General features: G+C 39.3%; 1 protein-coding gene across 15 annotated transcripts in view; it reads left to right on the forward strand.

The window, feature by feature from the left end:
• Positions 1-13,674, forward strand: part of RBMS3 (RNA binding motif single stranded interacting protein 3) — a 1,500,462-nt gene that overhangs the window by 1,315,796 nt on the left and 170,992 nt on the right. For all 15 annotated transcript variants that reach the window (XM_056800925.1, XM_056800928.1, XM_056800932.1 and 12 more), the window contains one exon: positions 9,993-10,099. In XM_056800925.1, coding sequence (XP_056656903.1) covers positions 9,993-10,099 — 107 coding nt within the window. The remainder of the gene's footprint in view (positions 1-9,992; positions 10,100-13,674) is intronic.

Consider the following 13,674-nt stretch of genomic DNA (forward strand, 5'->3'; position numbering starts at 1 on the left):
CATTTTACACATAAGCAAACTGAGGTTGTCATAGGATGAGTGCTGCTATTCATCTCTGTTCAAATAGAAGGAAGTCATCATATATTTGAAGCAATAGTGGTACTCCTACTACCACTTCTAGAGATACTTTAAGAAATATGAAGACTAAAAGGAGATTTGAGGTTACCCACAAAAGCTCTTGTTCATTATTGGCTCTTTGCTTGACCTTCTTGGCTAGTGGATCCACTTCAGCCCCAGGAATTAGGTCTAGGGTTTCCATTTAAATTGGTGGATATAGCATCTACTTCCAGTTCTTTGGGATTTGGCTCTCCAACAGCAATTGGCTTTCCAGTCAGGTGGCAATTTGCCGCAGCAGGGATTGTTAACAGATCTCCATCCCCCTTGTCTTGTTGACATTTCTACTGGAAAAAAAAATTCTCAAGTGCTGAGGCAGCCACGGTGAGTTAGAGGTTTTCTATTCTCTTAAATCTAAATTCCAAGCCACAGATAATAAAAGTATCTTCAGCACAGTCTCATTACATCTTAACTTAGGGTGGTGAAAGCCCCATTCACTAAAATTATACTTCCTTTTCTTAGGACTTAGGAGCCTGCTCATCCTTGGAAATGTATTTTGATATCTGATTTCTAGAGGCAGAATGATCTAACAAGTAGTGTGCTAGACTGGAAATCTGGAAGACCTGCATTTGAAGCCCAACCTTGGCATTTACTAGTTGTGGGACCACAGGATTCATTTAATCAGGTGCCTCAGGCTAATCCCTAGGACTTAGCAATTAAGATATTAAAAGATAGCAATGCTTCTTCATTGGTTCACGAATGATCCCAACCTTGTTCTCCTGCCAATGATAAAATAACAGATATTATATGTATCACTCGGAGCATCAGAGACAGATAGAGAGATGGAAAGGACCTCAGTAGAGCAATCCCTTCTTTTTACAGTTGAAGAAACCATACCCAGCACTTATGTGACTTGCATTAGGTCATACAAGTTGTAAATCACAAACTCACAGAGTAAATGTGTCTCCTACTATTCTTGTGGAGAAGATAGAGAGATGTGTATTAGGGGATAATATAATCAGATGGAATCTTTTCTGGTTGGAAGACCAGACTCAAAGAGAAATTTTCATAGCTCAATGGAAATGTGGCCAAAGAGGTCAGCAGTGGAGTACCTCTACTATGTGATTTGTCCTGTCCTGTACCATTTAGCCTTTTTATCAATGAATTGGATAAAGAGATAGATAGTTTGCTAATCAAATTTGCAGAAGACAGAAAGTGAACCCACTGGATGGTGGGGATCTTAACAGGCTAGAAAACTCGGTTTACTCTAACAAGAAGAAATTCAGTGAGGATAAATGGAAGTCTTGCATTTAGGTATAAAATCAACTGCAGGAGTATAAGATGGGGAAGGTACATATAGAGAGCAATTTTGAAAAAAATCTTTGGATTCTTTTTAAAAACCCTTACCTTCCATCTTAGATTTACTGATTCTGAGGTAAAAGAATGGCAAGGACTAGGAAATGGGAATTAAGTGATTTACTATGACTCTTTATTATCTAAGACCAGATTTGAACCCAGGATTTCTCATTTCCAGGCCAGGCTCTCCATCCACTGAGCCACCAAGCTACTCTAATACTGGGATTTTGATAGACTGCAAGCTTACAATGAGTCAGTTAAAATTCTTCCATTTTCTATCCATTATTAAAAAAAAAAAGAACTAAGTTGTTTGTAAATCTTTTATCTTACACAAAAGCCTCTTCAGGTAGATATTTTTCCCAAAAGCATAGGAATTGTTTGCTTTCATATTTTCCTAATATTGTTCTCAAGCATATCCTTTCCCTCCAGGGATGACTTGCCCTCTAACAGTCTGTGGGATCCTAAATAACTGATCTCTGAATCTTTTGAGATTTGTTTTCTGGGACTCTCAGGTGAATGTTAGACAAAACCAATATTTTCTTTCCTCTATGACAAACTCTAGAATGGAGAAGTCACTTTGCTCCAGAATAAAAATTTTAACATTTGAATGATGAAAAAAACTTATCAGTATGGAAATTCAAGAAGTTTTTAGTTACTCTACTTTGGGGAAGGAGAGAGAGAGAGAGAGAGAGAGAGAGAGAGAGAGAGAGAGAGAGAGAGAGAGAGAGAGAGGTCTCCTTGATAATTAAAGCTCCCCAACAGATTATAATTATTATACCATGCCTTAATGTTGGGTTTATGATTTGTTTCCTAGAAAAATCATTGGTTTTCTTTTTCCATGCAGATGATCTATAGTATATTCTGATGACAAAATCATTTCTGTTTCGCTATCCTTTGACCTTCACCCAAACGTTGTCCATCATACTTTTTCCTTAAGTGAAAAATAGTAGGTATGTTACCCTGAGCAAATATGTACATTTTCCAACCTGGATGACCATTTCTCCAATGGGTTTCTGCTAAGAACCTCCATCTGAGGAAGTGTCCAAGTCACCCATGCTTATTTTCCCCCCAAGTTTACTCTCTGCTTTCTGGAATGTTATATCTTCTCCCTACTCTTGCCCTTCAGCTCCCTTTTGGTCTTACCCCTATTAGAATGTAAAGTGCCTTGAAGATAAAAGTTTTCTTTCTTTTATCTTTTTCTTTTTCTTTTTTTTTGCTTATATGTATATTCCCAGTACGCACAAAGTGTCTAACCACTGTTTTGTCCAATCTTAGTGCTCTCAGTCCGATTTATAAGACTATATATTGCAGAGAAGATGACAATTTTCATTGATAGAATTCCCTCACCATCCCTGCTTCATCTCTTCTATGTTGTATATTTAAAAAAATTTTCCCCAGGATTTCATTGGGCACACAGAACAGCTAGATTATACAATGTATAGAGTACCAGGCCTGAAAATCTGAGTTCATATTTGGCCTCATTCACTTAGCAGCTATGTAACTCTATGTACATCTCTTAACCTTGTTGATCTCAGTTTCCTCATCTCTAAAATGAGGGAAATAAAATGACAAATCACTCTATTATCTTTGCTAAGAAAATCCCAAATATAGTCACAGAGTCAGATTCAACTGAAAAGACTAAACAATAATAAAAACAAAACAAAGAATTCTTGGTGGCAAACTCCTACTAATCCAAATTGACCCTTTATCTGAAACATAGTCTTAGAGAATTCTCTAGAGCAAAGAGAGGTTGAGTAACTTGTCCTGAGTCACACAGCTAGAAAATGGCAACTCGACATTCTCTGCTCTATTCTATTTCTTGTCTTCTCCATGGTTAGTTATTAGTAAATTTTGATTTGGATAAAAGTGATTGATCACAAACTGGCCCAAATAGAAGAGGAATTCATTCAAAAGGAAAATTAAAAATTGATGGGGAACAGCATGTCACTGTAGAAAGGATAAAGAAATATGAGTTAAAGGACTAGAGTTCATCACTGGCTCCACTCCTTAGCACTGTATGATCTTAGGCAAGTCAATTACCTTCAATGGGACTCAGTTTCCTCAACTATCAAAAGAAAACGTTGGACAAGATCTTGAAGATCCTTCCAGCTCTAGGTCTACAATCTTCTGAATCTCCCTGTATTGGTAAGCTTCACACAGAAAAGGAAGGACTCTTGGTATAGGTGCTTCTTAGCTCAAAGTTATTATAAAATTTAAGATGAGAGAACTCAGGGGTTCCCAAATCTCCTGGGGAAGCATCTGTTAATGGCAACTCTCAGATCACAACTTTCCATGCTCATTTCACCATGGATAATCTTGTTCATTTAAACCAACAATCACTAGTCGCCTATTACTCCATCATATCACCTGGATCCTTTAAAATCTTCTTTGTTAAAATAGTCCAAGTTTGGAGGGCTAGAAATAAGCCACTGTGCAAACACCCAGTAATTACTCCTTCATAATTACTGCACAGTTTTATTGCTGTGCATTGTTATAATTATATTTTAAACAGTCCCCATTTGCATGATAGACCATAATGTCTCCAAGCACATTGTAATCCGTGGATTATAAGAGTCTCATTCCCATGAAGGACTCTTTTTCTTTCATTTCCTATTTTAACTACTGTTAAAAGAAACTAAACAGAATAAATTGACACCATAAAGCCGCATTAAAGAAATAGTAGGGGATATAATATTTTCTGTGTAGAACAAAACCTTTTCATTATGGAGTACTTTTCATCATCACGCTGGTGGTGTCATACCCCATCAGTCGAGGTGCCAGCCAGGCCCTGATGGGACCTCTGCCGGCAGCCACAACAAGCAATGTTCCTGCCTGACCTCCGTCTTAATCGCTTTCCACCAACAAGCCTGAAAATTGATTACAGCTATTCAAGGACTTGATTTAAACAAACCCAAACAACAGAGTCCAGAAGGAAAAGAGGCTGCCAATTGTAATGCATAACGAAGCGTGTGATGTCTTGGGGAGCAGTCTCCCCAATGCCCTTGCTTCTTAGTGGAAGGGGGTTAGGCACTTGGAGCCTCGTGCAGCTCTTTTTCCCCCGTGCTCTCATCAGAATTTTTACCACTAGCTGAGAATCTCTGGAGATGCTCGTGTGGCACCCCTAAACCAAATTACCTTGAGTGTTTTTTTATTATTTTGCATATGTACTTTGACATTTGTCTAGTTCTACAAAGTATCTCGGTAACTGCCTGTTGATAGATTGATGAATGAATCAAGTTAGCAGGCAGAGACCAAGGTATGAAAATTATTTTCCTCATTATGCCTGACCTTTCTTGTCTTAATGGTGCTTTGGAAAATCGAGTTGGTGTTGATGGTAGCTTTCTGACTTCTTTAAAATGCTGCTCGATTTTGGAGAGCTCTCTGAGGCTGCCACCCCTGTGACATCATAACCACTTCCAAAATAAAGAAATAGAGGCAGGAGTTTTGTCTCCAAAAAATGGCAAGGAATAGGGGCAGCTGGGTGGCTCAGTAGATTGAGAGCCAGGCCTAGAGAGGAGAGGTCCTGGGTTCAAATCTAGTCTCAGACACTTGAACCCCATTGCCTAGCCCTTATTTCTCTTCTGCCTTGGAATGAAAACACAGTATTAATTCTAAGGTAGAAGGTAAGAGTTTAAAAAAAAATAAAGGCTAGAAATGCAAGGGCCATTTTCACCTTCCTCTGGCAGTATGCCTGGATGTGAAGGGAACATGGTGATACAGTAGCTAGATCACTGGAGTCTAGATTCAGGAAGACCTGAGTTCAAATGTGAACTCAGACACTTAGTAGCTGTTTGACTCTGATCAGGACACTTTACCTGTCTGTCACAGTTTTCTTAGCTGTAAAATAGATAATAGCAATAACTATCTCATAGAGTTTTCAGAAGTATGAACTAAATAATATGTATAAAGTGCTTACTATGGTACCTGGAACATAGTAGCCATTTCAAAAATGCTCATTCCTTCCCTCTTCCCCCACTGTCTACTTTAAAATGATTGCAGCATAGGAGCAGTTAGACCTCTCAGTGGTTAGCACATCAGACCTAGAGACAGAACATCCTGGGTTCATATATTTCTTAGCTGTGGGGCCCTGGACAAGTCACTTAACCTAGAAAGCCTATCCATTACCACTCTTGGATTTTGGGACCAATTCTTAGTATGTATTCTAAGACAGATGATAAAGGTTAAAAAAAAAAAGATGGTTGAAACTTGAATTCTGGGAGGTGTTTTAGTTTTATTTTTTATTAATTGGATCTATTTCCAAGTATCTCAGGCTCTCCCTACCTTTCCTATATCATATGAGGCATCATCTGGCAAATCACTATGTATATGGATACATTATGTCTTTCATAGGTGCATTTTTCAGTTCATTCTTTGGAGATGACATTCATAAGTTCTTCTTCAAGTATTACATCTGTAGCTGTATATAATCTCTTGGTTCTACTCTTTTCGCTGTTCATTATCCTATATGGTTCCTTCCAATTTTTTTTAATTAGTCTGCTCATCATTTCTTAGGCTGCATGAGAGATGTTTTTAAATATTAAAAAAAATCTTGTCAGTAGAATGCAGTAAATGCCTTCCCCCAGCCAACTAACATCTTAAAGCCCAGATTCCAAGGAGATCTTCTGGGTTTAAGAGTTTGTTAACTAGAATGTTATTGGATTATGTTGTGGACCATGGTTTGATTTAGACACCTTATGGAACTTTTCCATGTTAAAGGAAGATTTGTTTCCTGAACAATCCCAGATGCCTCTGTTAGCTTGGGCCACTGGTAGCAGGAGATCTAGGTTGCATTATTGCTCCATTGTCTTCATCAGTCAAAGACTATTTGAAATATGCTTTTATCTTTGTTTTATTGATAACATTTGGTTTTATATTGTGTTTTCAAATATCCCCCTCTTCCCCAAGCCCCTGGGCTTGTACCAAAAAAAGAGCTCAGCAAAACTGAAATATTAGCCACTTCTATTAACATATGAAACATTCCACTGTCATAGTTAAGGGAGATCATTGGATCATTCCTCCTCCCAGTCTAAACTTAGACAGTCAAATTTTATTCGGGGTGAGTGGGGGGGTAGGATTGGGTTATTTTAGTTTTTGTGCATTGTTCTACTAGATCTGCTTACTCCATCACCAGTGCATACAAATCTTCCCATGTTTCTCTAAATTGCAACTATTCACTATTTCTTGCATCATAATATTATCCCATTACATTCATTTACCACAATTTGTTTAGCCACTACCCAGCCAAAAAGCACCCACTTGGTTTCTTGTTTTTGGCAACTACAAAAACGTTGCTATGAACATGTTGGTCTATGTGGTCAGTGTTTTGCTCCTGTTAAACTTAATCTACTAGTTCCCATCCCATAATTTATCTAGACTCTTTGAAAGCTGTCAGGAATGGTCTATTCCCAAAGCTCTTTAAAAATCAACTCAGCGTGGGCTTGGGAGAATCGTTTTATCAAGAATGACATGACCCTGAAGAAACTATGTTTTCTCATGAGGCCTCATCTGCCTCAGTGGTTAGACTCAAGGGTGCCACTTAATGGTCTCTGAGTTGCCTTTTTCCTCTCCATCCATAATTCTATTATCCCTACTTCACAGGTGAGGAAACTGAGCTATAGAGGTGAAATGAATTTGCCAGGGTCAAGCAACAAGTAAAATATCACATTAGCTCTAAAAAGATAGCATGGACGCCCAATATGGGAATCTCTTGACATTGTGCTCTTCTCCAAAATTGTGCCTTCTCAGCATTTGCCACTTATCCACAGAACTGACTCACTTTAAGCTTACAACATTTAATTCTCCTCTCCAGTCGCATGCTGCAGCCAGAAGCACATTTACCCTGTGGCCTCCAATTATAGGGAAGTCCCAAATCGTTCCCCCAAGAAACTGTTCCTTCATGTACCAAATTTCCATTTATTGAGGGGGCTCCAGAGACATAGTAATCCTGCTTTCAAATATGATTTTGTACTTGCCCAAAAGATACTGACTCATGTGGGGAAACTCCAAATCTAAGTGTAATCAATAGTCACGCATAAGTACTGAATATGATGGCTTAAGATCCAGGTTCAGATCCCATCTCTGATACTAATTTATCCTAACAGCACATAGTAGGCACTTAATAAATGTTCATTGACTCTTTGACTCTTGGCAAGGCATGTAATCAGTTAGTCAAATAGTATGAATTAATCAAACACCCAGAATGTAGGAGTTACCATACTTCATATTAAGGATTCAAAAACAAAATTATAACAATCACTAACCTCAGTGAGCTTATATTCAGTCCTGAGATCTTCTAATAGAAACACAAAACAACGGTGCTTTATAAACGCAAAACTCTTGAAACACCTTCATTCATCGCTCCCAGCATCTCTATAAAATGAGTACAGCAAATCTTACTGGTACAGCGTTCTTTGCATGACACCAGGGTATCTTTCTCAGTATTTAAATGGCCATTTCTCCATGGTTTACTCTTATATAGGGAGGGAACCAATTACATTTTTGGGATTTCTGGTCTGAGCCCAGACCACCCGCAGTCAAACAGAAAGTCTGGGATTGTGATTTGTTCTCATCAGTTTGCTATTCATTTTTTTTTTTTTGATGCTACACATCCTGAGAAAAGTTCACCTCCCATCCATTGTAATTTGTACATTCATTCTTTCTGTGGCAACTTGGTTATCCACTAAGTGTTGCTTAATGATGGAGATCCTAGTGGGAACAATAACTATAAAGACATCCAAATGGCAGTGGCCAACTCCTAGAGGTGAGAGTTTTTGCAATATCAGTGACTTGAAATAGAATGACTTACCTTAACCAGTTCAGCATTGCAGAAACAACTCAAAGACTCATTCATTTTGATGACTTTCAGTTGGTAACCAAATTTGCATTGAGGACCAGGGGCACCTAGGTCCATGTAGGGCCTTAAAAATGTGCTTAGGACACATTAAAATGAACCCTTAACATAACTGGGACCCTGTGACATCTCCTCTTGGAAGGGCAACACTAGAGAAAGGAAGTAGGCTTATTCCAGCCATTTGAAGGAAGGAGCTCCACATCTGGTCTCATCCTGATCTAGAGGTGCTAAATCATCTTCCTAAAATCATAATTTGTGAGCTCAGAGTCCACAGAGTCCATTTAGTCTAAACTCATCATTTTATAGTTGAGGAAACTGAGTCCCAAGTGGGTCAAATACCTTTTTCTGAGGGGACACTAATAGTAAAATTGGAAGGTGGAGTTGAATCTAACTAATTGATTAATGAATAAGAATTTGTTATACACAACCATGTGCCAGGCACGGACATTACAGGGACAATAACTAAATAGTCACAGCCCTTGAGGAGCTTCTATTCCAAGGAAAGAGGCATCAGTATATCTAAGGGACAAAATAACCTCTGAAATACCCAGTACTATTTCCTGGCCCCCCAACTCTCTCATCAACAGGGTCTCCAGATGTCTCTCACCCTGAGATCATTTTTTATTTCTACCATACTCTGCTGGCTATTTCTATGAGGCTAAAGAACTGAAAACACTTTCAGCGCCCCATGAAATGTCAGGGACTGGGTCAGAGCCCTGATTACCCAGTTCTCCTTGTAGCTTGGGGGAGAAAATGGAAAACAACCAGCATGGCTGTCATTACTTTTTTTCTTCATAGTGGCTGGGAATGAATGCCACACCCCATGGCTCCCCCCTCTCATGTTCAGTGGTTTCACACCCCAATTGTATGGTCTCTCGTAAATGTCCACACTGAGACCTTGACGACTATTGTCACTGCAGGGGATGGAGCTCAGTGGGAGTCTGGAGCAGGGAGCGGCAATGATGCCATCAGCCATTTGCCTTTTGGAAATGGCAGACAATTTATCAGGAAAACAACTAATTTGGCTGCGTTTGGCAAAAGGGTCCCTTTTCTTCGGCTGGAAGCGCTGCAAGCATCTATTTCAAAAACTGAATCTGGCAGTGTTTCTACAATAAAAACAGAGCTTCTCTGAGAAAGAAATATTTATCCCTACAAATGGTTTTTTCAGGCATTTCAGTCATGTCTGACTCTTCATGACCCCATTTTGGGTTTTCTTGGCAAAGATACTGGAGTCGTTTGCCATTTCCTTCTCCAGCTCATGTTTTATGGATAAAGAAACTGAGGCCAGCAGGGTTAAGTGATTTACCTTAGGGTCGCACAGCTCAAGTGTCTGAGGCTGGACTTGAACTCAGGAAGATGAGTGTTGCTGATTCCTGGCTTGACACCCTCTGCGCTGTGGTACCACCTAGTTGCCCCACAAACACTGGTCATGAACATGTGCCTAGGCTGTCTGGGAGGAATGCCATTCTCCTTCTCCCACTTCTACAGCCATCCGATGTTCCAATTTAATAATATTAATTATGTTCTTTTCTAGTTTGCTGAGCTTTATTTTTTTGTAAACGTGGATGGTTTAAATATATGCCAATAGAACCCAAACTAAAGAGACCAACTAGATGTGCAGGGGCAAGATTGGACTTCAAAAGATCCGCCTTACTGGCATCCCTGTAGTCTCCTGCCCATTATTTCAAGGGGGAATGTTGCTAATGCAGACTCTGGTTTCTTGTCTTCACAGCCCCTACTGAGCCTTTGCTGTGTAAATTTGCAGACGGAGGGCAGAAGAAGCGTCAGAATCAAAGCAAATACACACAAAATGGAAGGCCGTGGCCAAGGGAAGGAGAGGTGAGTTATAATGGGCGATGGATGTCAGGGCAGGACTTTGGCTAACCTCACGTATGGCAGACTTTGGGGACCATGATAAAATCAGGTACTATGGAAAACCCAGTAGCTTCTATCAGGGTGAGGGAGTTTGCCTTTGCTATTGCATTCAAGATAAAATTATATTAGGAGAGGGACAGCTAGGTAATAGAGAATCAGGTTTTGTGATTAGAAAGAAGGTCCTCTGTTCAAACCTGGCCTCAGAAATTTCTAAGCTGTATGACCCTAGACAAGTCACTTAACTCCATTTACCCAGTCCTTGCTTTCCCTTCAGTCTTAGAGTTGTTAAAAAGACAGAAAAGTAATGGTTTGAAAAAAAATATTGGAGCACCTTGGTGGCTCAATGGATAGAATATCAGGTCTATGGGAGAGGGTAGGTCCTAGGTTCAAATCTGTACTCAGTTACTTCCTAGCTGGGTGACCCTGGACAAGTCACTTAACCTTACTCACCTAGCTCTTCCTGCCCTTTTGCCTTGGAACCAATATTTATTATTGATTCTAAGACAGAAAGTAAAGGTGTTTTGTTTTTTAATTACATTAGGAGAATTATAGGTCTTTAGAATTAGCCTTCTATCTCCAGCCAAACTTTGACTCAGTGGGCACAGAATAAAAGTTAATCCACATGGGATTGTTATGAGATGGGATAAGCTCATGAAATAGAGTATCATGGATCTAGGAAATATTTTCAGCTCAAGTCAGCAATGGGCTCCCTCTCTCTAGATTAGATGTTTTTAAGGCAGATTTAGTGAGAGAATGATTACACTCTTCCTTTCTGCATCTCTCCCTAAATGGATATTGAGAGCATTCCATATTTCCACCTACGTATGGATGTAGGGACATCCACTGTGAGCTAACATTGTGTAACTGAATAGGAGGGCTGCTTCAAAGTTCAGTCTTGGGTTCAAATCCTAGCTGGGTTCTTACCCACTTGGTGACCCCAGACCATTCAATTAACCCCTCAGTGTCTGAGGTGACTCTCTAAAACTTTAGGGGACCGGATAATTACCCCTCTACCCAATTGGATGGAGCGCCCTGTCCAGGAGGTTCTGATGTGGATACAATCAAAAGTCTAGTCAAACACACAGACACGCTCACACGCGCTTACATGTGAACACATACATACTCTATTAGATAGAGGGATGATAGACACAAAGACGTATAGACGGATCCATATAAGTTATTACATGTCTGGTTTCCAGGCAAAGGAAATGAAAACATAGATATAGACATATATGTGTATTTCTATACATACTTTTCTGTGCGGATACTTGGCATTACTAGCATTTAACCCTTGATGAACATTTCACAAAGAAAGAAGGAACTCTGGAATTTTTCTTAGTAAAGGTATATTTAACTCTTCATGATCCTTGGCAGTTTAAAAGTGGTTTCCTGGCTGTCTCCACACTGCTCATCTTTAGAGAGCTGATCCTCTGTAAGACATTATCCCTAGATGTGGATGATAATGGCATCGTTGGATGTCTAAAGCAAATTCAAAAGCCCAGTGGAAGGTCATCACTTGTTCCCATCTTTACATGGAGGTTTGTGCTCTGGTCCAAATAAATGCATGTATTCATGGCACTGGGGCCAAGCGTGCCAGTGTGCCAGTGGCACTGACATGAGATGCAACTCACAACTCACAGTTGATGAGAAGAGTCATCACCGAATGCTGCACCAAAGACCTGAGCCTTAGAAGTCTTGCTTTGAGCTATCAGAGCTTAGTTGGCTCCAGAATCTAAGCTGAGGGAGTTTCTCAAGAAGGACTCAATGTCATAGAGCATTACCAAGAGTTCCTAAGTAGATGTGTCCAAGCACCAACAACATCAATTCCAGGTTTACTACTAAGACTACAAACTTAGGTATACACAATGATATTGGCAACCAGTCATGTCAAATGGGTCTTTCTTTCTTTGAGAGTGAATCAATAAACAATTAGCGAGTGAGCAGGTGAGGCTTCACCTTCTACCATGCTACAGAGCTCCATGGGATTTGGGTTCAGAGTATGATCAGCTCCAAAACATGTATTTTCCTATATAATTGTCAGGATTGAGTAAATTGAGGGCATAGAAAGCCCGAAGTCTTAGGAGTCCTTTGCTAATATATTAATAATCTTTCATTACAGAGTTTGTTTATAATAGCCACAGGCAGTCATCTTTCCCAACACTCTCTAACAATCAAGAAATCTTAATGCATTCATCTGTGGCCAGCAAAGACAAATAAGCAAGTACAGAGACTCCTATCGTCATGATACAGTAGAAAGAGCACTGGTTCTGGAGTCAGAGGATCTGAGTTTGAATCCTATTTCTGATCCATTCCTCTTGTGGGTGGAGACAAGTCATTTATTTAATTTCCTCCCATTGTTATTTTCTCATCTGTAAATTTAAGGGGTTGGATTAGATAAACCCTTAAGTGCATTCCAACTCTAGAACTGTGGTGCTTAGAGTCTATGAAAGGATGGCTTAGAAATATCCTCACTGGATACCTTGGTTTGCAAAGACTTGCTTGATATTCTATACATTGGAGGAAGGAGGACCAACCTTAGAAACTTGGCTCAGAACTTCACTAATTATATGACTTTGGACCTCCTCTCTGAGCCTCAAATTCCACTTTCAGGAAAAAGAGAAACAATAATGTCTACAGCACATGTATCATAAGATTATTCTAAGAATTAAATCGAGATTGTTTATGGAAAATGCTCTTCAAACCTTTAAGTACTATATAAATAGTTGTTGTAGTCTTATTATTTGTTGTTCAGGTGTTTCAGTCATGTGACCTCATCTGTGGTTTTCTTGGCAAAGATACTGGAGTGGTTTCCTTTTCCTTTCTCCAGTTCATTTTACAGATGAATAAACTGAGGCAAATCAGATTAAATGACTTACTCTGTGGCCTATGTAGAACTGAAAATGTATCTTCCTGACTATTCCCAGCACCCTATCCACTGTCACCTCACTGTCCCATGTACCATCCTTATTATGTCCCTGACAGGGTAGAAATATTAGGATTTTCACTTGACATTTTAACAAATTCAGTTCAGTGTTAATTAATTTCATCTAACGTTATTCTCCCTGTACTTAACACAAATATTTCAGAAGAATTGACACTATTGATCAGGGACATTAAGAACCCCATTTTTCAATCTTAATTAATTTCCAATTGCAGCCAAATCTCATGAACATGGATTCCCCCATTGGTTCAGAACTAGGAAAGAGCTTATCTACTACTTACCTTGCCACTGTCTTTTAGACTTTGTTAAGCAAGTTAGGATAAAGGAGAGATTAGAGAAAATGTCTAAACTCCTAATGAGAATATATAATTTTCAAGCATCCTCGAGCAATTTTGGCACATGCATTATCCTATAATTTATCAGCATGCTTATTTGACACCATTCATTCTAAGTCATTAAGCTGACTTTCAAGTCCATGGTCTTTCATGATCATATGGGTTTAGAATTGAAATAAACCTATAGGTTCAGATTTGGAAGAGACCTCAAAAGTCATTTAATTCAGTGCTCTCATTTTCCAGATGAACAAATTGAAGCCTAG

The sequence above is a fragment of the Monodelphis domestica genome, chromosome 5 (genome assembly GCF_027887165.1).
Source record: "Monodelphis domestica isolate mMonDom1 chromosome 5, mMonDom1.pri, whole genome shotgun sequence".
Classification (NCBI taxonomy): Eukaryota; Metazoa; Chordata; class Mammalia; order Didelphimorphia; family Didelphidae; genus Monodelphis; species Monodelphis domestica.